Source organism: Petaurus breviceps, unplaced genomic scaffold (assembly GCF_028583685.1).
Source record: "Petaurus breviceps papuanus isolate PSGF00001 unplaced genomic scaffold, PetGlider_PUasm1.0 182, whole genome shotgun sequence".
Classification (NCBI taxonomy): domain Eukaryota; kingdom Metazoa; phylum Chordata; class Mammalia; order Diprotodontia; family Petauridae; genus Petaurus; species Petaurus breviceps.
The window spans coordinates 2,261,830-2,289,089 of NW_027185786.1; the positions used below are offsets into that span (position 1 = coordinate 2,261,830).

A 27,260-nucleotide genomic window follows, 5' to 3' on the forward strand; every position below is an offset into this window, starting at 1 on the left:
ATTTGCTCCAATCTAATTCTGAAGGAATGATTCTCTTCAGTGAGCTTTTAAGGCATTCTTCTCCTCATTGCCTTTTTGAGCCTCTTTTGCCAATTGAGTTAGTCTGTTTTTTAAGGTGTTATTTTCTTCAGTTAGGATGTCGACTCTCATTTCATAATTTTCTTTTTTTTTCTTTTTTGGAGGGCAGTTGGGGTTAAGTGACCTGCCCGAGATCACATGGCTAGTTTTTTTGTGTTAAATGTCTGAGGCCAGATTCGAACTCAGGTCCTCCTGCCTCCAGGGCTGGTGCCCTATTCTCTGCACCACCTAGCCGCCCCTTATAATTTTCTTGCATCATTCTCATTTCTCTTCCCAATTTTTCCTCCACATCTCTTATTTGGTTTTCAAAATCCTTTTTAAGCTCCTCTATGGCCTGTAACCAGCTTGTATTTTTCTTGGAAGCTTTTGGTGCAGGAGTTCTGACTTCACTGTCTTCCTCTTGTTCCATGCTTTGATCCTTTTTGTCCCCAAAATAGGAGTCTAATGTTGGATTCCTCTGTTTGCTTTGCTTCCCTTGCTTACTCATGTTGCCACTCAATTACTTGACCTTTGGGCTTTTTGCCACAGTAAGACTCTGCTACCAGACAGGAGACCTTCCTACCAAATGCTGGGGTTTTCTCAGCTGCCGAAGGTATTAGTTGGGTCCCCTCTCTGAATTCTCCACATGCTCTGGCAAGCTGGTCGAACACCCCAGGACCTCCACCCTAGACCGCAATCCAGATCCAAACAGGTTAAAGCAAGAGTGATTACCCCTCAGACTGGTTGCTTGGACCCCCTACCGTCTGCAGGCCAGGAGCTGAAGCTGCCACGTGGGGGTGGCTACAGGGCCAAGGTGCCTCAGAGGCTTCTCCCTCCAGGGGATAAATGTTGACTGCACTCCCAACTACTGGATCCCAAAGTCCACATTGCACTGACCTCTCACTTTGTCCTTGGCATCTATGGGTTGCTAATTCTGGAAACCACCACAGCTGCTGGTGGTCTGAAGTCCCTCCAGCCAGCAGCTGGTCAGGCTTGCCATGTGGCTAAGACCTCGGCTTGAGCAGGGGCTGGGGTCGGCTCCTAGAGTGCTGCACTGGCTGCTCCCTGCCAGCCTGCTGGGCTGTCCTCAGTGGAAGGTTAGCTTCTTTGTGTCATTTTGTGGGTTCTGTAGCTCCAAAGTTTCTTCAGAGTCACCTTTTACATGAATTGGAGGAGGTGAGACCCAGAACTGCTGGGAAGTCCTGTTTCTACTCCGCCATCTTGACTCTGCCTCCCCCCCCCCCCAAGCTAAACTTCTGATTGCTATTCATTAATGGGAAAAAGAGGACCCCAAGCTTTATATCCAAGGCTTGACTCCCTTCCTACCAAATACCACTTCCAGAATGAACATACACACAGAGCAAACAACAAAGAAAGCCATGTATCTATGTTGATAGCAAAATGGAAATGAGAAAATAGATGAAAATATACATCAGATATTATAGATCAAAGGAACTCTCCCATTGGGAGTGAGGCAACTCAGCTCAACCAAAAGAGAGAGTCCTAGATCTCACCCAGACTTCACTTAGATTTTCAAGGAGAAATGCCCTGAAGTCTCTAGTGTAGCGAGCTGGAGATAGGGATACAATGGAGACCACAAGCTCCTCTCATGCTGGCTTCTTCCCAGAGCCTTATTCTTTAGCAACCTGAAGTGTGTGTAGCAGTATCCATCTTCTCTCTTGAAGCTGGGAGTGTCCAAAGCTATGGGACCTAGGTGAGAGTGAAGAGAGGATCTCTCCTCTCTCCTGCTCTCACCCACCACCTCTCCAACCTTCATAGAGGGCCACTGCATTGCACTACCAGATTGGGGAAAGCTGTAATATGGGCAGCCCCAGCGTTCCTGGGAGAAGATGCTGCAGTGCCCCTGGTTTTCCCAGAGGCTGAAATAATGCTGAGTGTTTCCCTGGGAGGAGTTTGTGCTCATCTGCAGCCATTTGATTAAACTTAAGAAAGGATTGACTCATTTCTCTATTAAGCAGAAAAATGTGTCAGCCTGGCAAATGGAAATCAATGCTTACATGATCCATTTGACTTGTCTGGGTATAGTGAGGGGAAGCCCAAGAGTCTGGTTCCTAAACAAACACTGTATCATAGATAGAACCACAAGATCTCAGAGTTAAATAGACCTCAGACCTAGCTAGTCCAACCCAGACCCGAAAAAGAATCCTTCTCTGCCATTTATCTGGGAAGTGGCCGGTGAGAAGAGCTCCAGGGAGGGGATGCTGCTTCATCTCCAGGCAGAGCCTTCCACTTTGGACAGCTCCCACTGCTAGGAACTTTTTCCTTACAGGAAGTCTAAGCTTGCTTCTCAGCAAGGACCACCCATGTTTCAAGTTCTGCTCTTACACATACTCTTTGCTATGTCCCTTTTCTTTCTTCTGTTTCTCTGTCTCTTTTCTCTCTCCTCTCTCTTTCATCTCTCATTTTCTCTCCCTCTTCCTTCTATTTGTTTCTATCTCTCCCCTCCCCTCCTCTCCCCTCCTCTCCTTCCCTCTCCTCTCCTCTCTTCCCTTCTCTCTCCTCTTTTTCTCTTCTCTCATTTCTTCTCTTTTCTCTCTCCTTTCTCTCTCTCCTCTCTGTCTCTCTTCTCTTTCTTCTTTCTGTCTGCCGCTCTGTGTCTGTTTCTATCTCTGTTTCTCTATTTCACATACAGACACCTGAAAGCCCTTATTTATTCCACCAGATGCCCTGGGCTGTGAGTCAGGGGCTCTGGGTTCTGCTCCCAACTGCTTTGTCACTACCTGGATGCATGACCTTGGACAAATTGCTTCCTTTTCCTCATCTGTAAATTGAGAGGGTTGGGCTAGGAGATCTCTAAGTTTTCTTCCCAGCTCTGACATTCCATGTTCTGTGATCTTCACAGCCCATTTTTCTAAGGTCCCTCCTATTCCCCATATTCTGTGATTCTAACAATCTCTGTTCTAAGGCCTTTGTCCTCCCCTCCAGGAAGCATTCTTTCCCCTCCCCTGAGATATGCCTTAACACACGCCTTCCCATTCCACTCACCTCTTCCCCAGTGTCAGCTCTTATCTCGAAAATCACCCTGACACATAAGAAAGAGGAGAGAGAAGAGTCCAGGCCCAGCCCCAGGGAACAGGAGTGAGATTCATGGACTAGGGAGCTGACTGCTCCTGGAAAGCAAAGAGAGGAGGGAGCTCCATTAAGGCTCGCCTCACATCCTTCTCTTCTTCCTCCATGCCTTTATTCCCCCAACAAGGGAGAGAACATTCCTCTCTAGTTTTCCAGGTAGCTCCTGGTCTTCCTCCAACACATTCCTTTCCACAAAATACAGATTGGGACAAGGATGATAAAAAAGCAAAACTAAGATTCATTTCATACTTTATTCCTGTGGGATTTTCTGAAGGTGTGTGTAATATCTGAAGTAGCTGGTCTGCTCTAGATGAATTTGGAATATAAAAAACTAGGATTGTGGGCTTGTTTTGAGCCTTCTAAGACTCAGAAGAAAGTATTATACAATTTATAAAGAACTTTGAACTTCCCAATTAGTGGCTTGTGTCACGAATTAAGACGTGGTGAACTGGATCTCAGTTTCCTCTTCTGTAAAATGAGGGGGCTAGTCCCTTTTGCATGAAAAATGACCTGTGGGCTTTCTTTACAAGCACATCATTGCAGGGTAAGAGCTTGGGTCATAAAACATGTATATAGGTTTCTGCACTATGAGCCATCAGTAGAGAAGGAAGTATCAAGTAACTATGTTTGAAGGCTTAGACCTTCAACCCTAGACCCCAACTTCCTGGGTTGTGAAGAGCCCATTGACCCTGGGACCTGGATGAACATGAAACTGGGACCAGAGGCCAGCGGGGGCCCCAAGCAGTCCCATACACTAGAGCCAAACACAATAATAGGGACAGGGGTGGGGGGGGGAAGCTGTGGCCTTGAGGCCACATGTGGCCCCTCTAGGTCCTCAAGTGTGGCCCTTTGACTGAATCCAAACTTCCCAGAAGAAATTTCCTTAATAAAAAAACTTGTTCTGTAAAACTTAGACTCTGTTAAAGAAAAAAAAAACCCACCCAAGGACCCAGAAGGTCACATGTGGCCTCGAGGCCACAGGTTCTCCACCCCTGAATAGGAGAATCTCTCCTGTCCACATGAAAGACACAGGACATAACATAATAAGATTTGGCATTTCATAAGACTTTAAAAATCTAGTCTCCTTCCAATCCCAGTTCCCTGCCCCCACACACACCACCACATTTTAAAAATGAGAGAACTGAACAGAAGTAATTTGTCCAAGGTTATCTGATTAGTCACAAAGAAATAATGGTCCAATTCAATTCAACCCAATTATAGGTCGAGAGACCCACCCATTCTGTGCTCTCCTGGATTCAGGTTCAAGTCCTAGGGATTTCTAATGTCGGTTCTCCAATTTGGTTTCATTACTAACAGAAAACTGAAGATTTCTGAAGCTAATGCAAGTCTAGACAGTTGGTTGTTCACATGCTAACTGCCCCAGGCAAAGTATAGCATTGGATCGTAAAATATTTAATAAACCCAGAAATAGATAATAAGAACACAGAAAAGAACATAGCAGCCACCTTTCTAAATGTATACAGCAATCTTTCCCTTTAAGGTATTTTGGGAAATAAGCTCCCCCCAAAACTCATGGGTTTCCATGCAGCCAGAATGAGTGTCCCTGAAGCTCTTGATCATGATGACAGCCTTGGTTTGTCTTATTGCATTCCTGACTACTTGATCTCCTCTCATGGCTTGCCTTGGGCATGCTCACCATTTTCTGCAATGCTTGTCCCTTGGTTTTCCACTGTCAAGGTGTCAAATCTCAGCACAACAAAAAATTTCTCCAGTTCCTTCTTTTTTTTTTTTTTTCCTAACAGCCATAAAAATGTTTTAACATTGAAAGTCACCTGAGAACAGTCTCTGCCCACCATGTTCTCACCACAGCCCTCCCGGGTCACATCCCCAACAAGCCCTACAGAAGGCTGAGCCCACTGGATTGGGCTCAGACTAAGAGTCTCTCAATTGACTGTTGGACGGACTGGATCTGGGGCTTCAGCTGGGAGCCTTCCTTGATGGTGACGGAGCAGGCAATGACAGGCCGGGAGATGCCGCAAGCCCGCCCCAGCGCCTTCTTGGAGCGCACAAACACGTGGGGCACGTTTTTGTCCTCACACAGCAGTGGGAGATGAAGAGTGATCTCCAGGGGCTCGGCATCCGCAACCATCACGATGAACTCAGAGATGCCTCTATTGAGGGTCTTGGTGGCTTCATTGATGCCCTTCCGGAGCTGCTTGTAGTTACAGGATTGCTGTACCAGGTCCAGAAGCTTTTTGGTGAGCTGGGCATCTGCCAAAGGGTAAGCTTTAGGGTTCACTTTAGCCTCACCGTCCTCGGAAGAGCGCTGGGATCGCGGGAGCAGGACGAGTCCTCTCGGCTCGAAAGCTTCACGGAGGATGTCTGGAGTAGAAAAGGCCGGGCTGGGCCACCTGGGAACTAGCTCCAGTTCCTTCTTGAAGGCTTCCCTTTTCCTGCAAGGTGATGTATATTTACAGCATATCTATTCAGGTAAAATAAGGTAAAAATGAATGTCAAAGAAAGAAAAGTCTAATGTTCACCAAGATTTTCATAGTATCACTTTTTGTGTTACAACAAAGGACTAACTGGAAAAAAAAGATGTCCACCATTTGGGGGGAATGGCTAAATGAATTCTAGCACATGAATTAATCAGTCAATAGGCATTGGCTAAGCATGAACTTTTCTCACTGGCCATGTGGTGATGAAGAATGCCATCCACCTCTAGACAGAGGCCTGATGAGCTCTGAGTCCAGAATGAAGCCCTGCTATCCTGTTTCCCCAGCACTTTTTGCCAAATAGTATATCTTTCCCAAGTAACTAGGGTTTGTTGTCTAGTCATTTCAGTAGAGTCAAACTCCTCATCACCCCATTTGTGGTTCGTGTTTTTTTTTTAAGCAAAGACACTGGAGTGGTTTGTCATTTCCTTCTCTGGCTCATTTTACAGATGAGGAAACTGAGGCAAACAGGGTTAAGTGACTTGCCCAGGCTCATCCAGCTAGGAAGTGTCCAAGATTGGATTTGAACTCATGAAGATGAGTCCTTTTGATTTCAAGCCCAGTGTTCTATGCACTGAGTCACCTAGCTACCCTAGCTAGGGTTTGGGTGCTTATCAGATACTATGTTCTGTGTTTGTTTGCTTCTATCTGCTGCATGCCTAATCTGTTTTTATTTTTGACTAAGTAAGATAAGCCATTATTTGTTTCATTTTTACCTAGCCTTAATCACTGAATGGGCATTGCCTTAGACAAACTGAAACCTGGGAAAGACCTTAGTTCAAAAAGACTAAGGCCTCCCACTGCCTATGGGGTCATCTCCGGTCATCTGGATCTTGCCACTGGACCCAGATGGCTCCAGAGGAGAGAATGAGGCTGGCGACTTTGCACAGTCCTCCCTCGCTTAAATCCAGTCCATTTGTAAGTCCTGACATCTCCTTCCTGATGTCATGGCCCTCTTCCAGAACAAAGAACAAACAATAATCTGTTCCACTGATAGGTCTTGGTCCCTCTCTCCCTCCCTCCTTCTCTCTCTCTCTCCCCCCCTCTCTCTCTCTGTCTTTTTCTCTTCCCCTAAGGATCACTGCTTTATAATATAGTTTTAGATCTGATACTGTTATATCTCCTTCTTTTCCACTTTTTCATTATTATCCTTGAAATTCTTGATTTTTGTTCTTCCAAATACATTGTTATTCCTTTTCCTAGGTCTATAAAAATTCTTTGGGGAGTTTAATTTGTACAATATTGAATAAATAAATTAATTTAGGCAATATTTTCATTTTTGTCCTATAGATTTGACTTACTCATGAGCAATTAATGTTTCTCCAATTACTTAGATTTCTCTTTATGTCTGTCAAAAGTTTTTTTTATAGTTAAATTCATACATACAAGATCCATGCAGAATCTTGGTATACACACTCCTAAATATTTGTTAGCTTCTTGTTAGTTACTTTGTACCTGTTTGTAGTTATTGTAGTTACTTTGAACGGAATTTCTCTTTCTAGCTTTTTTGCTGGGATTTGTTAATTATAGACAGATGATGGTGATTTATGTGGATTTATCTCACATCCAACAACTTCACTGAAACAAATACTGCACTTTGTCTTTTCAGAATCTATTTCTTGAATCAAAAGGTTTTTATTATTTACATTATTACAATGTCATATTATATTTATAATCATCCTTATTTGGAGGTAGCTGGATTGCAAAGTGGATAGAGCACCAGGCTTGGAATCAGGAAAACTAATCTTTCTGAGTTCATATATGGCCTCAGACACTTACGAACTGTGTGACCCATCACTTACCCTGTTTGCCTCAGTTCCTCATCTGTAAAATGAGCTAGAGAAGGAAATGGCAAACCACTCCAATATGTTTGCCAGCAAAACCCCAAATGGGGTCACAGAGAGTCAGACATGACTGAAAACTTCTTTATTTTGTACCAACTCTGAACGTCTGGAATAAACCCAAACTGGTCATAGTATATAACCTTTCTGATATGTTCTAATATAACTTTTCTAATATGTAGGCAGCCTGCTAGTGTGTGTGTGTGTGTGTGTGTGTGTGTGTAACTTTGCATCAATGTTAATTACAGATATTGGTCAGTAGTTTTCTTTTTCTGCTTTTTCTCTCCCTAGTTTAGACATTAAGACCATGTTTGTGCTATGGAAAGAGAGCCTTATTATTGTAAACAACTTACCAAGTATTAAAATTAATTGTTGTTTGAATGTTTGATAGATTAACTTTTAAATCTACCTAGTTCTAGAGTTTTTCCCCCCTTTAGAATTCCTTTGTGGATTGTTCAGTTTTCTTTTCTGACTTAAAAAAAATTAAATAGCTTGTTTTTTCTTTTATTAATATGGATATTTTATGTTTTTGAAAGTATTCAGCTATTTCCTCTAAGTTATGTGTTTCCTTGACATATAGCTGGGTATAATAGTTTCTGATAATTTCCTTTATTTCCTCTACAATTATTTGGTTTCCCTCTCTTTTTTAAAAGTTAGTTTAGCTAATTTTGTTTTGTTAATAATTTTTAAAACCCAGCTCCTAGGATTACTAGTCAATTTGATGGTCTTTTTACTTTCTATTTCATTAATCTTATATTTAGTTATTTTTACTTTGTTATTTAGTTACTCTTCACCCTTCATCTGCCTAGCTTATTTATTCTAGTATCTCTTTAGGACTCAGGGCTCTCTCTCTGGATTCTGGGAGTCTAGAGGTAATTTCTTCTATCTCTTAGTAGAGTGGTATTTCTCTAAGTTCCAGCAGAATGTTTTAAAGATATCTTCCTTTCATCTCATTTGATTCTTGCAACAGCCTGGAAGGGCATTAACTTGAGATATTATTCTCATTATACATATGAACTACCTAAGACTCAGGGACAGGTGACTTGGTTACTTAACTCTGAAGTTAAGTAACCTCAGAGAGGTTAAGTGAACACATGCTCACTCAGCTAGGGTCAGAGGTAGGATAGGAAGTCAGGTCTTTCCTGACTCCAAATTTAGCCCTCTTCATTTTTTTAGTTATATTCATGGGTATTTTGTTTTTATATTATATTTATTCCCATGTATAATCCTCACCACTTTCTTCTGAGCCTTCCCTAATAACCAAGGTATTAAAAAAAAACCCCGCACAGCAAACCCAGAGGACACACCGACTTTGCTTGATAGCACAGGAGACGTTCCATACCCAAGGTTCCCTGCCTCTGCAATAAAAGGATGAAGGTTCATTTTCTTAACTCCTTCCCAGGTTCATGCTTGGCCATTATAATGTAGCTTTTAGTTTTGTCCTCTTGTTCATTTCATTTATGCCATCATAGTCATTTTGTACATCGTTTTCCTGGTTCGGCTTACTTCACTCTTGCTTGCATTTATATAAATTTCCCCTTACTTCTATGAACTCTTCATATTTATCAATTCCTTATTGCACAATAATAGTCCATTATATTCATGTGCCACAAATTCTAGACCACAAATTTTAATCAAGGACATGCGATTTTAAGAAGATTGTCTCTAATGATCAATGATAACCCAATTTGTTTCCTATTCTTTGCTACCACCAAAGTTCTAGCATTCTTTCCACTACAGCCCCCAAACTCACACACTCAGGTATATGTGTAAGGATGTTGTGAATTCATAGAGACACGTCAGAGTTGAAGTTATGGAAAGCCCAATCCAAGGAATGAAAAGGAGAAGGATGAACAGTTGCTCTAATTTCCCCCTTCCTCCAACCCTCTCATGGGAAGCATTTACAGGCTTCAAGGCAAAAAGAGAAGTGGGTTCTAGGATCTATTTGATAGTGAATGTTGCCTGAAGAGGTTAATTAGAAACTGCAGCTGAAATGCTACTTCCTCTTTCCTTCTGAAAAATTCAAAAGAGTCTCAGCACTGGCAGGAGAAGCAACTTTCCTCCCTAAGACTCAGGTCAGTAAGACTATCTGTCTCTCCCCATCTTTCTGGTCTCCATTCTCTCTCTCTCTCTCTGTCCCCCCGCCCCTCTTTCTCTCTCTCAAGCTTCTCTGACTAGGTTTCAGTTACTGTTCTCTTTCTGGACTGGCAGGGTCTTGGTGATACTCTGGGGTTGGGGGGACAGAGGGTCCTTTTGCTGCTCTGTCCTAGGTGGTCCTCCTCCCTAGACACCAAATCCATTCATCATCTTTCCTCCATTTTATTTGGTGCCTGGGACTCCTTGGTGCATCTCTAACTGATCCTGGGTGGTTAGTCTAAGCCTGATGGGTAGTTATGGTTTGCCAATCTTATACAGGAAGATACATCATCTACTATGGTTTAGGGTGACAGAATAAGAGTCATTTGGATTCAAATGTTACTTACAAACTCTGCATCTGTAAAATGAGGGGGTGGATATCTCTGAGATATGGTCTAGTTCAGTATTTGGTGCTTTGGGATTCTTTCTAATGCAAACACCCTGAGGTCTCTTCCTGCTCAAAACCCTATGGCCTTGTAAGCTACCTAAAGCCTACTTGAACTTCACAGTCAATATCTTGTTTGAATCCCACCTCTTTTAGAAAGTCTTTCTTGCCCACTCTAGTCTGTGACCTCCCTGAATTCCTACACCATCCATCCTCCAGCCTCCTCATTTGGCTGGATTGTGTTACTTAATTTCCTTAACCTAATTATGCCAAAAAAAGTTCCCCAGGTCAGAGAGATGCCATATTTTCCTTCTGTAACACCGCCCTGCCTTCCTGACTATTCCCACCCCATTTCAGTTGTTGGTACAGATTTGTCGAATGCCCAAATGCCAGTCACAGGGAAGGCTCCGTGGAGCCACTGGGGTTGACTTAGGTTTTACCCTTCTGGATGTTGGGTGTGACCTTTACTCACTTTGCGCTCCAAGTCTGGCCGAGTAGTCTCACTTCCACCATCTCCTAGGCCTGTGAGAAGGGTGGGATTGGATTATTGATCGCCATGATACAGATGAAGAAATCGAAGACCAGATCCATGATTCCCCCGTGGAATTAGCAGCAGAGCAGAAGCCAGGCCCCCTAATTCAAGCTTGCTTCCTATTCTGTCAAATAAGAGTTTGAATAAATGGTGTCTGAGAGCCCTTCCAGCTCTGACATTCTGTGTGCTAAGGTCACTCTTCACCTCCAGGCCTCAGTTTCCTATATAAAATTTGGGGATTGGACTAGATGGTCTCTGAAATCCCCTCCCCCTAATGTTCTCTCACTGTAACCCATTCCCATGCAATGTCCTCTTGTCACTTGAAATCATTGGATTTTTCTTCCAGGCTTAGGGAAAAATGACAACAAATCAAATTGACCACAGAGCCATGTGTGGGGCCCACATTACAACTCTAATTTACTTAACAGTTCTGGATCTCAGTGGTCCTCATCTGTAAAAGGGGAAAATCTTCCCTTGGCTGTCTCTTAAGGGATATGGTAGGCACATAAAATAAGGGTTACAAATTAAAGTGAGAAAGACTATGGGATATGTCTACAAGAGGAGTCCCTCAGAGGCAGAGGTTGGGTTGCTAGGTTGTAGAGGTTAGGTTGCCAGGAAATGATTCTAGCCCAGATGAGAAGCTGAGCTCCAAATAGCATGAGGAAGTGAAGGTCAGTGGTTAGATCCTGGTAAAAGAGTAGGAACCACATCTTCTATTTAGAAAGGTTGCTTGATGAGTCACTTCTTGCTTTGCCTTAATTTCCCCAGTTGCAGGGGAGGGGGTGGAGTTCCCTTTCTCTTCTGCTCCTTCCTAGGAGGGGGTGGATGCAGTACATACAGCACAGGGACAATAACATTCGATTTGGAGTTATGGAACATGCATTTGAATTCCTAAGTGACTGTGGGCAAATCCTAACCTCATCTTCCTTCTCTGTAAAACTAGAAATTTAGGCTAGAGTAGCATCATGCTCTAGTGGATAGGGTCAGGGCAACCAGGGTTCAAATCTTACATCGGACACTTCCTAGTTGTGTGACACTTGGCAAGCCATTTAACCTTTCTTGCCTTGGTTTCCTTATATGTAAAATGAAGGGGTTAAAGTGGATGGCCTTTTAGGGACCAGATTGAAATCTACAGTTCTATGTGTATTGTACCTAAAGTTCCTCTCCACTCTAATAATAATGACAACTAGTGTTTAAATAGCCTTCTAAGGGTGGCAAATGATCCTCCCAACAACATAGCCAAAGAGGTGCTATCATCATGCCCATTTATAGATGAGAAGACTGAGGCTGACAACGGTTCAGGGACTTGCCTCTTCAGGTCCTACAACTTGCAAAGGTCTGAGCCAGGATTCCAACTCCAGTCCTCCAGCCCCCTACCATCCCCTATGCCCAGCTGCCTCTCTAAATCCTATGAATCCCTTCCTTATCCAGCTCTCCCATGGGTGTTCATAACTAGACCACACATCTTCCCACTTCCTTGATCATTTTCCACTTAAGGCTAGGAATTCTTAACCATTTAAAAAAATTTTAATTTTTTTTCTGCTCTTAACTATTTTTGTATTTTGGATCCCCGTGTCAGTCTGACAAAACCTATGAAACCTTCTCACAATTCGAAGTTAGCAAAGGAAATGCTCCATTTCAGTTAGGGGTTAGTGAAAAGAAAGATGTCATTTTTTCCCATCTAAGTTCACAGAACCCCTGAATTCTATCTAATGATCCCTTGGGGATCCATGGGATCCAGGTAAAGACCCCCTGTACCCTCCTCCTTCCCCCCCCCCCCCCCCCCCCCCCCTCTCTAGTTGCTGGGGGGGGGGGCGGCCCCCCCCCCCCCCCCCCCCCTCCCCCCCCACCCCTGACCCCCCCCCCCCCCCCGTGCTCATTGTTGAGGAAGGGTGGGACTGGCTCCCTGTACCGCCTCCCTCCCTTGGACCACCATTGGCAGCAGCACCAAGCAGCTGTTTGGACCTTGGTGGCTCCCCATAATCCATTCTCCATTTCCACTGTAAGTTGGAGAATTTGTTTTTGGGGGAATGGAGGCCCTGATCTCCTTTGGGATGTTGATCTCCCACTTCTCAAGGGCAGCAAAGTCAGGTTTGAGACACCAAAAGGGATGGGGGTATCTTGCTTGAGGGACTTCAGTTCCCTTGGAAGAAACTCAGTGAGTGTGGAGGTGTCCTAATGCTCATATGCACACAATTGTGTATCAATTTAATTTAATAAACATTTATGAAGTGCTTACTGTAAGCACAACACTGTTCTGTGGGTAGGGAAAGTCCGGAGAAGACAGTCTGTGCTCTCAGAGAGGTACTGTGATGGGCTGCTCTGTGACCCAGAGGACAGACTGTACAACTTGGAGTCAGAAAACCTTGAGTTCAAATCCTGTCCCAGATATTTATTAGCTGTAAGACCCCAGGCAAGTCACATATGGGGCTAATGATAGCACTTCCCTCCCAGGGTTGTCATGAGGATCAAATGAGATTGTATAACATACAGCTGTACATTAATATATTAATTATATCAACATGTTATATTAACATTACAACATTAACTATACATGAATATATTTACACCAATATATTATATTAATATATAATTATGCATTACATGGTAATAAATTATATATAATTAACATGACATTAATTATATAACATGCTATATATCATACATAATAACATAATTGTATGTTATTTATGCTAATATATGATAATATATTTAGAGAGAATAATTTATAAACCATCAAGATTTTTACAGTCATTTTTACATTTTACATTTTGCAATCATTTTTACAATCTACCGGAAGGGGATGAGACCCAGACAAATAACACACATTATTACATGGTAAGTGTGTCAGAGAGGCATGAGATGAAGTCCACACAAAACTAGAGGAGGAAAGTCATACCTAAGAGAGCATCAGAGAAGGCTTCTTGGAAGAGGAGGCATTTAAATTACACTTTGGTGGATGTACAACAGGCAAAGGGGAGGAGGGAGCTTCCTGCCCTCAGACCACATGCCTATTACTGGCTTGAGCCCTTTATTTTGTGCTGGGTGCAAAGGGTCCCCCCAAAGGAGGAGAGTCTGCTTGGGTGGGGCTGGGTGTCTTTCATCTGCCTCAAAGTAACTGCTGCCAGCCCAATCTCCCAATTGAGATGTGGAGAACCCCCAGATCAAAGAAGAGCCACTCTCCCTTCAATTTCAGACCTTTCACCTCCTTCTGTGCCTGTCCTTTGAGGGGAGAGCAGTGGCATCTTCCACTCAGTGATGAAAATTTTCATGCCTAGTCATAGATTTCACATCCCAGTGACTGTGAATTCCTATAGATCATCATCCAAACACCATTGCACACCCACTACCACCTGATTCCTCATTCTCATCCCCCTCAACCCTTTCACCCCAAAGTTTCATCCTAGCTCCACCCAGCCCTTCCACTGTGCCCTCTGGAATGCCTATTCCATAGGTAACAAATGTCCCTTCATCTTAAATACCTTCCTTTCCCACACCTTCCAACTACTACTACCTCTTAATGAAACCTGGTAACCCCTTGATAACAAACCTCCTTGGCTACCTTTTTTTTTGACTGACTGTACCATTACTCATTTCTCTTGGCTTACTACTGGTCGAGGCTGGGGAGTTGTAATATTCTTTGCTCTCCATAGACACTTCCAATTTCTCCCCTTTCTTCATTTCTCAGTTATCTCTCTTTCTTTGAGGTTCATGTTATTCATATCTGCTATACAGTCAAGGTTCTGGAAGCATTCTGAGTCCATGAATTCTCTAGCTAGAGGTAAATAGCATTTTTCATCATGAGTCTTTTGGAATGGTCATGTATCATTGTGTTTATCAGAGTTACTAAGTCTTTCACATTTGATTAGCACCATGGATTAATTATCATCTCTATGCCGATTCTGATTCTCAAATCTACCTATCCCACCCCAGATTCTCTGCTAACCTCCAATCTCATATCTTCAGTTGCCTTTCAAACATCTCAGACTGGATGTCTAATAGACGTTTTAAGCAGAACTCATTATCTCCCTTCCCCCCCCCCAAGCTCTTCTCCCTCTCACCTTCTCTTTTATTGTAGATGGCAACACCAACCTCTCAGTCCCCCAGGCTCACAGACTAGGAGTCACTCCTCATATCCAAGCTATTTCCAAGACCTGTAGATTTCACCTTTACAATATCTCTTGAATAAGCCTCCTTTTCTCCTCTGCCATCCCTCTACTGCAGGCCTTCGTCATCTCACACCTGAACCATTGTAATAGCCTGCTATTGGGTCTGCTTGCCTCAAGTCTCTCCTTACTCCAATCCATACTCCATTTAGCCAGCAAAGAGATTCTCTTAAAGCTCAGATCCAACCGTGCCACTTCCCCCGTCTACTGAATAAACTCCAAAGGCTCCCTATTGCCTCCAGGACCAAATCCAAAACGTTCCTTTTAGCATTCAAAGCCCTTTATCACCTAACTACTTCCTATCTTTTCCTTCTTCTTACACCTTACTCTCCAAAACATACTCCTCTTTCCAGTGACACTGGTCTCCAGACTGTTCCATGAATAAGACACTCCATCTCTCAGCTCTGGACATTATCTTTGGCTGTTTCCCATGCCTGGAATGTTTTCCCTTCTCTGCTCCAAATACTGACTTCCCCGGATTCCTTTACTTCACAACTAAAATTTCACCTTCTACAGGAAACCTTCCCCAACCCCTCTAAATTATTTCCCATTTATCCTAAATATAGCTTGCCTTGTATAAATTTGTTTGCTTGTTTCACCCATTAGATTGTAAACTCCTTGAGGGCAGGGACTGGTCTTTTTTGCCTCTTTTTGTATCCCTAGAGCTTAGCCTGGTGATTTTTAAACCAGATCAAGAAGTCAACAAGCATTTATTGGTGATATAAAGAAGGGAAAATAGCAAAATCAGTCCGTCCTTTCAGTGAGCTCAAGTCTAATGAGAGAGACAACATGCAAATAACTATGTACAAGCTAGATGTATACAGGATCAGTTAGAGATAATTAATAGAGGGAAGGCACTAGCATTAAGGGGGTTGGGAAAGGCTTCTGGCAGAAGGTGGAAGTTTAGCTAGAACTTGAAGGAAGCCAGGAGATGGAGATGAGGAGGGAGAACATTCTAGGTAGGGGGGACAGTCAGTTGAAATGTATGCTTCCCCTTTCTCCTCTCTTCAATTCATCCTCCACACAGCTGCCAAAATAATCTTCCTAAGGCTCCAGTATGATCACTCCACTCTTCTGCTCAAAAGCCTTTGATGATTCCCCATTCCTTCTAGAAAAAAATGCAAATTATTTAGACTGGCAAGGGAGGCTCTCCATACGTTGGATCCAATTTATTCTTCTTGACTTATTTCCTATACTTGCCTTTCATGCAATTCCATTCCATTACAACTAGCCCCTGAGTCTCATATTCCATCTTCCCCCTCCATTCATGTGCACAAGCCGTCCCTAATGGCTGGAGCGTATTCTCTACCCATCTCTGTCTTTCAGAATCTTCATCTTTCTTCAATGCTCATCTTTGCTGCCATCTCCTCTGGTGAAGGGTTCCCTAATCCTTTCAGTTGTCTTGTTAATGTTCTCTCCCACCTCAAATGACATTTTATTTACTTAGAATTTAAGTTCTTTCATGGACCGTCTAATTTTATTTCTTGGTTCCTCAGAACAATGTCTTTCACTTAGTATTTAATGGAATTAAAAATTGTGCCATGTTCAGCATGCACAGGTATCTTCTTTGTGTACTAAGTCATATTCAATTGTACTTCCTCACTTCACAGAGCATGCTGAGTTGTGGTGTTTTTAAATCCAAATATGATAGCTGTAGTCACTGGTGATGATACTAGATCAATGAATACTGGAAAAAATGGTTTCATATTCCACCTATTTGTTGTCCTTTCTTCTGGCTCCTGCCATGATCGGGTTTAGTTCGGTCTTATGTCAAGATTTCTTCAGGTTGATTTTACCCTTTGTGGGTTTTTGTTTTGTAGTTATTGATGGAATATTGCTAGGAATCTTTTGCTCTCCCTATATCATAATGTTTTACTATGGGCTTGTGTCATAAATAAAAAATTCCTTTGTTTGTATATTTAGCGAGGAGACCATATGTTTGTTTGCTGGGGCAGTTTCTAGGTTTCTTTGGGCTCCTCGTTGTGGTGACAGTTTGACATCAGTTAAATTAGATGCCTTTGGCAAAGGTGACCAAAGTAGGCTTACAGCTATCTCCCTGCTGCCAGCCACAACCTCAGAGAGCTTAGGGATCCTCTAGTCAGTTCAACTCCTATTTTTTACAGAGGGACCACAGAAATGGGGTGTGATTTGCCCATGTCATTCAACTCTTCCTGAAGGTGAGGATGAGCCAAGTAAGTGGAATCAAATAGAGCTTATTTCTTATAGACATAGATGTAAACCAACTGGAAGCACTTGGAATCTACCTTATTCAGTGCCTTCATTTTACACAAAAGGACACAGAGCCCCAAAATTAGTGTCAGAGCATGGACCTGCTTTAGCCCAGTTCTTTGGTCTCCCAGTTGACCACTTGTCACTGAGTTGTTGAAATCTGGCTTCTCTCACAGGATACAAAGGTGACAATCCTTCCAGAACAGCACTTATTAGTTGATAATCTCAGGACTCCAGACAAACCGATAAGCAGAGAAGGGGACACTTCATTTTTTCTAGGTGTACCCTAGCCCCAAGCTCATTGCCCCATCCACTTTGCTTATCCCAGGGAAAGCTTAGGTATTTGAGGATGGCAAAGCTTTCAGAGAAAAAAAGTTTCTGGGATGAGAGACTCAGGAACAGGCTCTCTCCCCTCTTCTGCCCCTCCTGAAATGTCCCCATAAGCCATAAAACCCCTCCCATGGAAGTCAGACATGAGAACTCATGCCTAGGGAAACATTATATATTCGTACTGTGGCCCAGTCCCTGTTCCAAAAGACTTAGGATTCCTGAAGGACTCTCCCTCCCTCTCCCCTAATAGACTAGCCCACCACACTTTCAACCTGGTCCTTATGCCCATCCTTACTGGTCCCACCTTCTCTCCTCCCCTGGGGACTCTTTGCCTTGGGAAAATTTGGGAAGGCAGGGAACTTTTGGGGAAAGACAAAGTCACTGGGATCAGGGAGGCATGTGTCCCCAGGAAGGCCCAGACCTCCAGGAAGAGTAAAGGTACAAGCAGTGGGTTCCCCCTCATTCAGGCACGTCGAGCCAAGAGTGCATGGCCACTCCACAGATATAGTTTAGGGTGGAGTCTTTATCAATGACGGGTTGGATCTTTGATATTTTTTTCCCACTCTGAAACACTGTGGCTCTCTCAGCAGTAAATTTGAGGGGCTGATAACAAGAACAAATAATTAGCACCTGTGTCTCTAATTGGTAGTGAGACTTTGGATCAATCACTTACCCTCTGGGCCAGTTTTCTCCTCTGTGAAATGAGAGGTTTGGTCTAAATAACAACTAGCATCCTTTTCAGCTTTAAAGCATGTGAGTCAAACAGAAAGTCTCCAAGTGTTGTGCTGACAGGGCCCGTGGGACAAGGATGCTCCCCCAGTGTACCTTCCTCTTCCTGTGCCTTTTGACTGACTGGGGCTGGGCTAACAAAGGTAAGTCAGCTCCTGTTTCACCTACTCAGCTGGGGACAGGGATCAAAGCTAGATTCTGACCCTGGGAGTGAATACATGCATGCATGTGCACTTAGGTTTTTGTGAGAGACCCATAAAGCCAGGGGGCAGGGAAGGCTGGTGGGAGGGCAGGCCTGGGCACCCCAGAGCTCTGCTTAGGGGGCTACACCCTGAATGGATATCAGGAGAGGCTGACCAGACCAAGGCATGGGGCAAAGAAGATGAAATGACAAGTTTTTCCATCACAATGTCCAGTCTGTCCTGTGCCCTGGGGAGATGGGGGAGCATGGGGGTAAGTCCAAGCTGGGGTCTTAGGCTCCCTGCAACCTGCATGAATATGACTTCAGCTCCCCACAGGACAACAAATGAAACTATTGAATGCATGAAGTTTCTAGAAAGAAGAGCCTATTCTCGGAAGCATCAAGATAAACAAAGGTGAGGGGGGCTGGGCAGTTCCCTTTTTCTCCCCTCTAGAACTATCTCTCCACTACCTCTCCTTCTTGGGGTACAGTCCTAAGATTGGGGAGATCTGATTCTAGCCCTAGGCATGACCCCATGGGCTGCATGACCTTGGGCACCAATAATTACAGGAAGACGTTTCTATGAAAGAACCTCATGTTTTCCTCACAACCTCCACATCAGATAATGAGAATGAATCACATTATTCTCATTTCACAGATAAGAAAACTGAAACACAAAGAGAAGATGCTGACTCTTAATCCAGGGGCAGCCAGCTGGTAAAAGGGTCAGACCTAGAATTCAAATTGTGGTCTTTAGACTCCAAGACCATTTCTCCTGTTGTTATACCAGAAAGACTGAGTCACTGGGAATGTAGAGAAAAGCTTGAAGGACATAGGGCCAAGACAACTGGGTTTGGAATCCTGGCTTTCCTGGGCAAGCTGCTTGACCCTTCTGGGCCTGTTTCTTAATCCTTAGACAAAGCTGGGCCTGGAGTCAGGAAAATTTAGGTTAAAATCTGACTTTAGACACTTACTAGCTGGGTGACCTTGGACAAGTCACTTAACCTCCCTCTACTTCGGTTTCCTCATTTATAAAAAAAGGGTAATAACAACACCCACCTCCCATGGTGGTTGTGAGGACCAAATCAGGAGATGTTTGTAAAATGTATAGCACAGTGCCTGACATACAGTAGAAGCTTAATAAATGCTTGTTTGTTTTCTTCCTTCCCCCATAGCTTTGGTGTAATGGAGAAGCGAATTACTATTTTTATACCAATTCCATCACTTCCCTCAGCTTTGTTCTCCATGTATCTGCTCAGACCAGTAATGAGAGTATTTGAGAAATGAACAGGGTGGGAGGGGAAGAACTGCTTAGGTTGAATGTTATAATGGGCAAATCCACAAAATTCTGATCTAGGGACCTGACATTGGCATTAATCCTGGAGTTCGCCTAATCAGCTCCCACCCATCCTCTTTCCCATTTTTCTTCATTCTTATACTCATTGGTTTCCGGTTTAGAAGAGAAGGTATTATTCTTAAAGGTACAGGGGGAGGGAGCCCTTTCGTTCCTTTCCCAGTCTTTCCTTTCCCCTAGGGGAAGAAGCCCCCATAGCTTGAGCCTTAGATACACCACACATGATGGCCTTTTCAGCCCAGAGTGCAGACAATGGTTCCAATGCCACTCTCAGAATTTGGCCAATAAATTCCCTTTGTCTCCTAAATTGGGCACCAAACGGCCAATTTAGAGCCCGGAAGTGAATTGTCGATCCCCTAGATAATCCATGACGAATGATCAGGATTCCATACATGTCCTGGCTTTTCTTCTGACTCAGCACGATTCTGGGACCAAACTCCCATAGACCTGACCTCCCCTCTCTGCATAAAATCATGTCAGCCAGGTGGTACGGTGAATAAAGAGGATGACTTAGGGTCAGGAAGCCCTGACCTCCTCAGCCATTTCATCCATGGCTCCTGTCTCCTCCCCACTCTTGTTGGGGGATCGATGGTTCCTGTCCAACCCTCTCTTTTTCTCCATCACCTGATAATCCTCCCCTTCCTTTCCCAGATTAATTCACTCATTGGAGACTAAACTGAAAGAGATCGACTTCTCTAGTATGAACGTCAGTCTTCAGACCAATAACATCCAGTCTCTGGTCTTCAAGCTCTCCTGTGACTTCCCTGGACTCACTGTCAATAGTTCATACCTTGAGAAGGTCAGCGGCATCTCCTTCATTAGTTCTTCCTTGCCCTGTGCAGAGGTTCTGGGAGCTGTCCAGTTGCCCCATGACCAGCCTCGAGTCTTAACTCTTTCTTTATCCTCCTCACCCAGTCATTGTTGGGGAGGGGTAGGGACCCCATGGACATCATCATCCTGGCTTTGCTTCTGACTCAGTGAGATCTTGGGACCCAACTCCCATAGACCTGCCCTCCTTTCTGTGTGAAATCATGTTAGATAAATGAGGGTGCTTGGAGTCTGGAAGATCTACATTTAAATCCTGCTTCAAACACTTACCTCTCTGTTCCTCAGTTTCCTCATGTGTAAAATGGATATTATAATAATAGCACCACCTCTCTGGGTTATTGTGAAGATAAAATGCATTAAGATATATATTTTGCAAAAAAAATGCTAGGGTTTTTTATTTTTACTATGTAAGTAAAGTGCTTTGAATTCCTACTGGGAAATGCTATATAATAGCCTAAGGAGGAAAAGAGACCTGTGTGGTGGATTTGGAGTGTTCAGTCATTTAGTAGGTGTTTGTGTCTACTTACCTCTCTGAGCTCGAGTTTTGAGTTTTCTCATCTGTGGAGTGAAGGGCTTGGCTTACCAGACTCGCTAAGGTGCCTTGCAGCTCTTGGCCCTGTGAGGCCACTCTCCTGACTGAAGGTTTCCCAAGGGCAGAGGTCATGTCTCCCCAGAGGGAGTTTTCCACTAGCTGGACTCGTGTCTTTTTGCTTAACTAGAGCTCTGTGCACAGAAGCTATTTGGTTGACAATACTGAGTCCTTGACCTGTCAGTCGGTGGAAGCATCGTTATCCATAGGTCCCAATGGGAGATGTACCAGGGCTGGTACAGAAGAACACAGAAAGAGTTCTCCACCATCTATCTTGCCCTCCTGAGGCTCCAAGTCTAGGTTGGTGTGTAGCACACTGAACCTTGGAACATCCACCTGAATATTTCATTCAATGGGTACTATGTCCCCTTTAATGGGTATCCAACATCTTCCTATGCCCCCAAGGGCCTGGACTTTTGGCTGGTTCCCCCCTCAAAAAAAGAACAGCAAATCCTTGTCACCATGGCTTGGCCAATGCTCATAGCTCTTCTGGACCCCTTAGGCCCACAGCAGACACATTATGCAGTTCCCCACTGAGCTGACTCAGCGAGCCTGCAAATCAAAGGAAGCCTCCCAGGAGCTGCGGTTAATCTGCATCTACTTTGACATGAAGTATTTCTTCCAGGTCAGAGCCTCTGGGGGAGTCAAGGTGGGAGGACTCACTCCAGCCTCCTCCCAGGAGCTTGGATGGTCAGGTCCATTGTCTGGGCTCCCTCTCTCTTCTGCCCTTCCAGCCTCGGTCCCAGTCCCCCTGACTCCACATGAAAGAATGGTAGTAGTATAAGGGACTCATGACCCAATCTTCCCTATTCCTTTTTTTTTTTTAAAGCAATCGGGGTTAAGTAACATGCTCAAGGTTACACGGCCAGTTATTTCTAGGTGTGGTGCTAAGTATCTGAGCCCAGATTTGATCCCCAGGTCATCTCGACACTGGAGCCGGTGCTCTTTACTTGCTGAGCCACCTGGCTGCCCCTAAGCAATCAGGGTTAAGTAACTTGCTCAAGGTTACAAGGCCAGGTGTTTCTGGGTGGATGCTAAGTGTCTGAGCCCGGATTCTATCCCCAGGTCATCCCGACACTGGAGCCGGTGCTCTTACTCTTCCCTATTCCTTCTTGCACCATACCTCACCCACCCATTCTCTTCTGTGCCATTTCCCCCTCTGTTCCCTTTCCTGCACCAAGCCTCACTTCCCCTGTCCCCTTTTGGGTCATTCTTCACTAGTCCCCTTTTGTCCTGTACTAATTCAAGCATTCTTGATCTTTCTTGTGCCCACCTTTGCCCTCTCTGCCCCTTCCAGTACCAGCCATCCTTTCCCCTGACTCCCTCTCACATTGAGTACACCATCAAGGATAAAAAAGTACTTAGAGAGCCCCAAGCCCAGCCACACTGCCTGGCACATCACCAGGATGAGAAGCATGGCATAGTGGAGAAAACAGCCGACCTGAAGAGGGACAGCTGGGGGAATCTCATGGCTCCTATGTCTGGGGGGTTGGCTCTGGGATGCTCCTCCCATCTGATTTATCACTCCCCTTCTTTCTTCTTTCCAGGATGACGATAACAGTCTTCTGCTCAATGATAACGTCCTAGGAGCCAGCTTGGTGAACCATAACGTGTCCAGCCTGGAGCAGAGTATAAACATCAGCTTTTGGCACAATGAAAGCCTGGTGAGCAGAGGGGAGCCACTATCACACACGTACACACACACACTCACACATGCACACGTGTACACACATGCACACACAGAGATGCAGACATACACAGACACATATGCGCACACAGAGACACACATGCACACTCACACATGCACACACGTACACACATTCACACACAGAGATGCAGATATACACAGACACATGCACACACATGTACATTCACACATGCACATGTGCATGCAATGCACACATGTGCACATACACACTCACACATGCACACACAGACATACACAGACACATATGCGGAAACACACACACACACCCCACTTTGAAAGCTGCTGGTACAAAACCAATACATTTGGAACTATTTCCAAACCCCTGAATTTTTATGTGACATTTCCTCCAAATAACTTAGCAAGTCAGGGCTATATCAGTGCTTGTTCAATGTCTGTTTTGAGGACTGTCTTTGGCTAGAATGAACCCCAAAACAGAACTTTTAGAAAGTAAAGTATCTTGAAGGTAGACTTAGAAATCTCAGGTCACAGAGGGTAGCATTGACTCCCCCACAGTGCAATGGGGCATTTGTCCAGTTGAGATTGGAAAAACCCCTCTATGGGAGTCAGGAGACCTATAGTCCCAGCTCTTTTGCTAACTTGCCAAGTGACCTTGGGTAAGTAATTTCCCTTCTATGGGTCTCATCTATGTAATAAGGGAGTCAGATCCCTGAGATTACTTCATTCTATGGCTAAGAGAACTGAATTTGAAGTCAGATAAGCCAGGTTTAAATCTAATTTCCATTACTTATTAGCTGTGTGGTCATGGGGAAGTTTTTTAGCCTCTTGGCCTCAGTTTCCTCATTTGTAAAATAAAGCAGTTAGATGTGATGATTTATGAGGGCTGGAGGGATACTAGCTTCCATATTTCCTCCCTTCCCCAGTTTCCTGTAACATTACACAGAAAATGCTTCCCTGATTATATTAGTCTCAGAACATTCCATCCAGTGGCTTGACAATGTGAGAATCTGCTCAGCTTTGTGGGTAAAGGTAGCTCTTGCTCAAGACAAGGACTCACATTGAGACCAAGCTCAGGGAAGAAATGAGTATGGAAGCTCTTTCATCCCTGATACTGACTTTGACAACGGACCAGAATCTTCTCACTTGGTCTTCTGTTTCCTCCTTCACAGGTGGGATATAATTTGACATGTGTCTTCTGGAAGGAAGGAGCAGGTGAGTTTCAACAGAGGGCACAATTCTGGGAGGGCTTGTAAAAGGCTTGAAGATGTCAGCAAAGGATGAACAATGGCTTAACCAAGGCTACAGAATGTTGGGACTCTGGCGGGGAGGGGAAGGGGGAGGGGGAAGCCATAGCTACCTATAGCTGCTGGAAAGAGCCACTCTGTTTAAAGTAGCCAAGTACGTTTAAAGGTCTTAGGAAGTCAGCTTGGCACCAGTATCAGCCATGGTGAAGGGAAGCTCATAGGTGCTTTTTGACTTTTTAAACCATCTCCCATTTCTGATCTCATGTTTTGGTTTTGTTTTTAAAAAATAGATGTTATTGATGTTTTTGGAGGGCTTTTTCCATCATAGAAATTTTCCCCACATCTCTCCCCCTTCCCCTTCCAGAGAACCATTTCTTGAACAAAGATTTTTGGGGGTAAGAAAGAAAAGAGGAAGAAGAAAAAAGAAGTAAAATCAAACAACATATGAAAAAAAGTACAGTGTTTTATGTAGCACCCATGGACCATGAATCATTTCCCTTCCCAATAGATACTACTGTAAAAAACTGGGGACAGCAACACCCCATACTTCTTTTTGGGGGCTAAGCTTATTTTTTGTACTTTAATAATGTCGATTTTCAATTTTTTGGTGCTTGGTGTTCTTTACATTATTTACATGTTATAGGCGTCATGTAGATTGTTTTTGTGGCTCTGCTTACTTCATTTCGTATCAGGTCACATAAATCTTTCCATGCTTCTCTGTATCTTTATAGTTTTGTCCTATGTACAGTAATGTTCCATTATATTCATGTACCACAACTTGTTTAACCATCACCCATCTGATTTCATTTTATCCTTATCAGCATGCTGGGAGTAGTAGTAGAGAGGATGCACATTTCTCAGAGGAGAAAACCAAGACCTAGGCATTTATATTTGTCATTTTGGTCTTTTCCTATCTCATCTTCCTTCTTTTCCTACTCCTTCACAAAAGTCCTTCTTAATTCTGACATACTCAGGCCAATATTAAACTTAGCCTGACTTCTTCAAGTTGATATTGACTGATGGGAGGGGATGGTGAAGGGGAAGCCCAGCTTGGGTAGAGTGGAAAGATACTGGAATGGATGTCAGAAGACTTGGTTTTGAATCTCAGCTCTAGCATTGCTAGCTATATGACATTGAAAAAAATTGCTGAACCTCTCTGAGCATTGATTTTCTTCTGTAGAAAAAAGGGACTGGACTGGATTATATACAAGGTTGTTTCTCACACTAAAAATCAAGAGTCTATGATGCCACATTTGCCATGGATAAACCACTCTACTCTTCACCCCACCCCACCCCCAACCTGGATAATTGAGAGTTAATATTCCTTGGTGGCTACATGTTTGTTAAATTGAATTGAGAACTGAATGGCCTCTCATTCACTGGCCACTATTATCTCTCTTCTTGCTCCAGGAAAAGCCAGTTGGGGGGCCTGGAGCACTGACGGATGCAAGACCCTCTTGATACTACCACATCAGGTCTTGTGCAGATGTGACCACCTCACTTACTTTGCTGTCCTCATGGTAAGTGACCAGCCCAAGGTTGACCTCACCTATCCACTCTGGTCCCAAAGAAGAAAGACTTCTCCAGGGTAGTCAGCTCATCTATTCTATTTTTTTAAGTAATTGGGGTTAAGTAACTTGCTCAAGGTTACACGGCCAGGTGTTTCTGGGTAGGTGCTAAGTGTCTGAGCCCGGATTTGATCCCAGGTCATCCTAACTCTGGGGCCAGTGCTCTTACTCGCTGTGCTACCTGGCTGCCCCTAAACTCGTCTATTCTGCAAGTCTGGATCTCATTCAATGAACCCTCTGCCTCTCATTTTGTCTCTTTCAGAAATTCTCATCAACTGAGATTAGCAGAGAACTACTGGACCCACTCACCTACATCTCCATTGTGGGCTGTAGCTTGTCCATTGTGGCTTCACTGCTCACCATTCTACTCCATTTCTTTTCCAGGTATACCCTGGCACTTGGGGCAGGTTCCTTTAGGGATCAGATTTCCATGTCATTCCATTCAACTTCTGTGTCATCAGGTTTCCATCCATGTCAAATCCATCTTCCTTCTCCACCAAGGAAAAAATTCCTACCCTGATCTCTCCATCTTCCTCTTGATTTGCTCCCAGGGAAAGGAAGGAAGATGAACAGTTCTATGCACAGTAATATGTTGGCATATGTTGAGTTAGTAGGATGAGTTGGGGAGGGCATCTGTCTTTTTTGTCCTTCTCCAGAGTGGGATAGGGACAACCATATAGTCTGAACCTCTGTAGACTTTGTGTTCTGGCATCCTGGGAATTTGAGCTAGATTGTCCCATCCTAATCTACTCATTTCCTCATCTCAGAAGAATCCTTGGATGCTTCCCCAGGACCTTCAATCTGGGGATCATAGAGCACTCCAGGTAAACATCTCCCCAGTTTCTTAATCATTTTCCCTGAACAGATGGAAATACTGAGGCAAGGAGCTGGGGGTTCTCCCTCCGCCTGTTTGAGTCTGTTTCTTCTGTTCCCTGATTTTCTAATACAAGAGAGACCCCAGTATTCCCATGTATGGTTGGAAGTGGCAGACACAGCAGTACCTATTTTTGGGGGGGTGGGTGGATCACCAGGAATAGACAAATCCCAAGAGTTGTTTCCAATAAGAGTTAGGTTTTCCTGTCCCTGGTCTGATGGAAAATGATGTCAAGATGGGACAGAGAGTGGGCTGATCTATGCTGAGGATAGACAAATTCCAGCAATGATAGATAGTAGCTAGAGTTTTTGAGGCAAAGTTTCTGGGCCTGGAACTCCTTGTGATTAACTGGGTCCTATTGATGTCTCTGGGCATGGAAAAGGGTGGGGGAACTTTGTAGATTAATTCCCACCCCAATTCTCATTCAAGATCCTTCCATCCTTCATGGGGATGAATTTTTGGGCTAGATTTATAACAGAGGGGCCACCTATACCTCATTCCAGGAAGAAGAATGATTCCACAACCTATATCCACATGAACCTACATGTGTCCGTCATACTCTTGAACATCACCTTCCTGCTCAGTCCTTCCCTGACCTTGCAGTCAGTGGGGTGTGTGGCCATTGCTGCCCTGCTGCACTACGCCCTGCTCTGCTGCCTTACCTGGATGGCCATCGAGGGCTTCAACCTCTACATGCTCCTTGTCCGGGTCTATAGCATCTATATCCAGAGATATGTCCTCAAACTCTCTGCCCTAGGTTGGGGTGAGCACCAATCCCTCCCTCCTTTCACTCTACCCAGCACCCCCCTCCCCGCCTCTTATCCCTCTTGCTTTACCACAATCACCTCCACCTACTTCCTCAATAGTACAGTCAATGCTAGGAGATCACAGATAAAGAGATAGATAGATAGACAGACAGATAGACAAATAGATAGAAAGATAGATAGATGGGTGGATGGATGGATGGATGGATGGATGGATAGATGGATGGATGGATAGATGGAT

At 44.1% G+C, this 27,260-nt stretch overlaps 2 protein-coding genes and 1 pseudogene across 2 annotated transcripts in view; 2 read left to right on the top strand and 1 right to left on the bottom strand.

Moving 5' to 3' along the window:
* The window catches only part of ADGRG1 (adhesion G protein-coupled receptor G1), a 171,991-nt gene that overhangs the window by 26,655 nt on the left and 118,076 nt on the right, over positions 1-27,260 (top strand). The gene's annotated exons all lie outside the window — the stretch shown is intronic.
* LOC138160759 (NHP2-like protein 1 pseudogene) lies at positions 4,885-10,478 on the bottom strand (annotated as a pseudogene).
* ADGRG5 (adhesion G protein-coupled receptor G5) overlaps positions 16,792-27,260 on the top strand; it is a 40,060-nt gene continuing 29,591 nt past the window's right edge. The window contains exons 1-11 of the mRNA XM_069087492.1: positions 16,792-16,855; positions 17,965-18,094; positions 18,460-18,547; positions 20,138-20,285; positions 21,406-21,528; positions 22,451-22,567; positions 23,739-23,781; positions 25,224-25,333; positions 25,644-25,765; positions 26,149-26,205; positions 26,759-27,018. Coding sequence (XP_068943593.1) covers positions 18,031-18,094; positions 18,460-18,547; positions 20,138-20,285; positions 21,406-21,528; positions 22,451-22,567; positions 23,739-23,781; positions 25,224-25,333; positions 25,644-25,765; positions 26,149-26,205; positions 26,759-27,018 — 1,132 coding nt within the window. The 5' untranslated portion in view covers positions 16,792-16,855; positions 17,965-18,030. The remainder of the gene's footprint in view (positions 16,856-17,964; positions 18,095-18,459; positions 18,548-20,137; positions 20,286-21,405; positions 21,529-22,450; positions 22,568-23,738; positions 23,782-25,223; positions 25,334-25,643; positions 25,766-26,148; positions 26,206-26,758; positions 27,019-27,260) is intronic.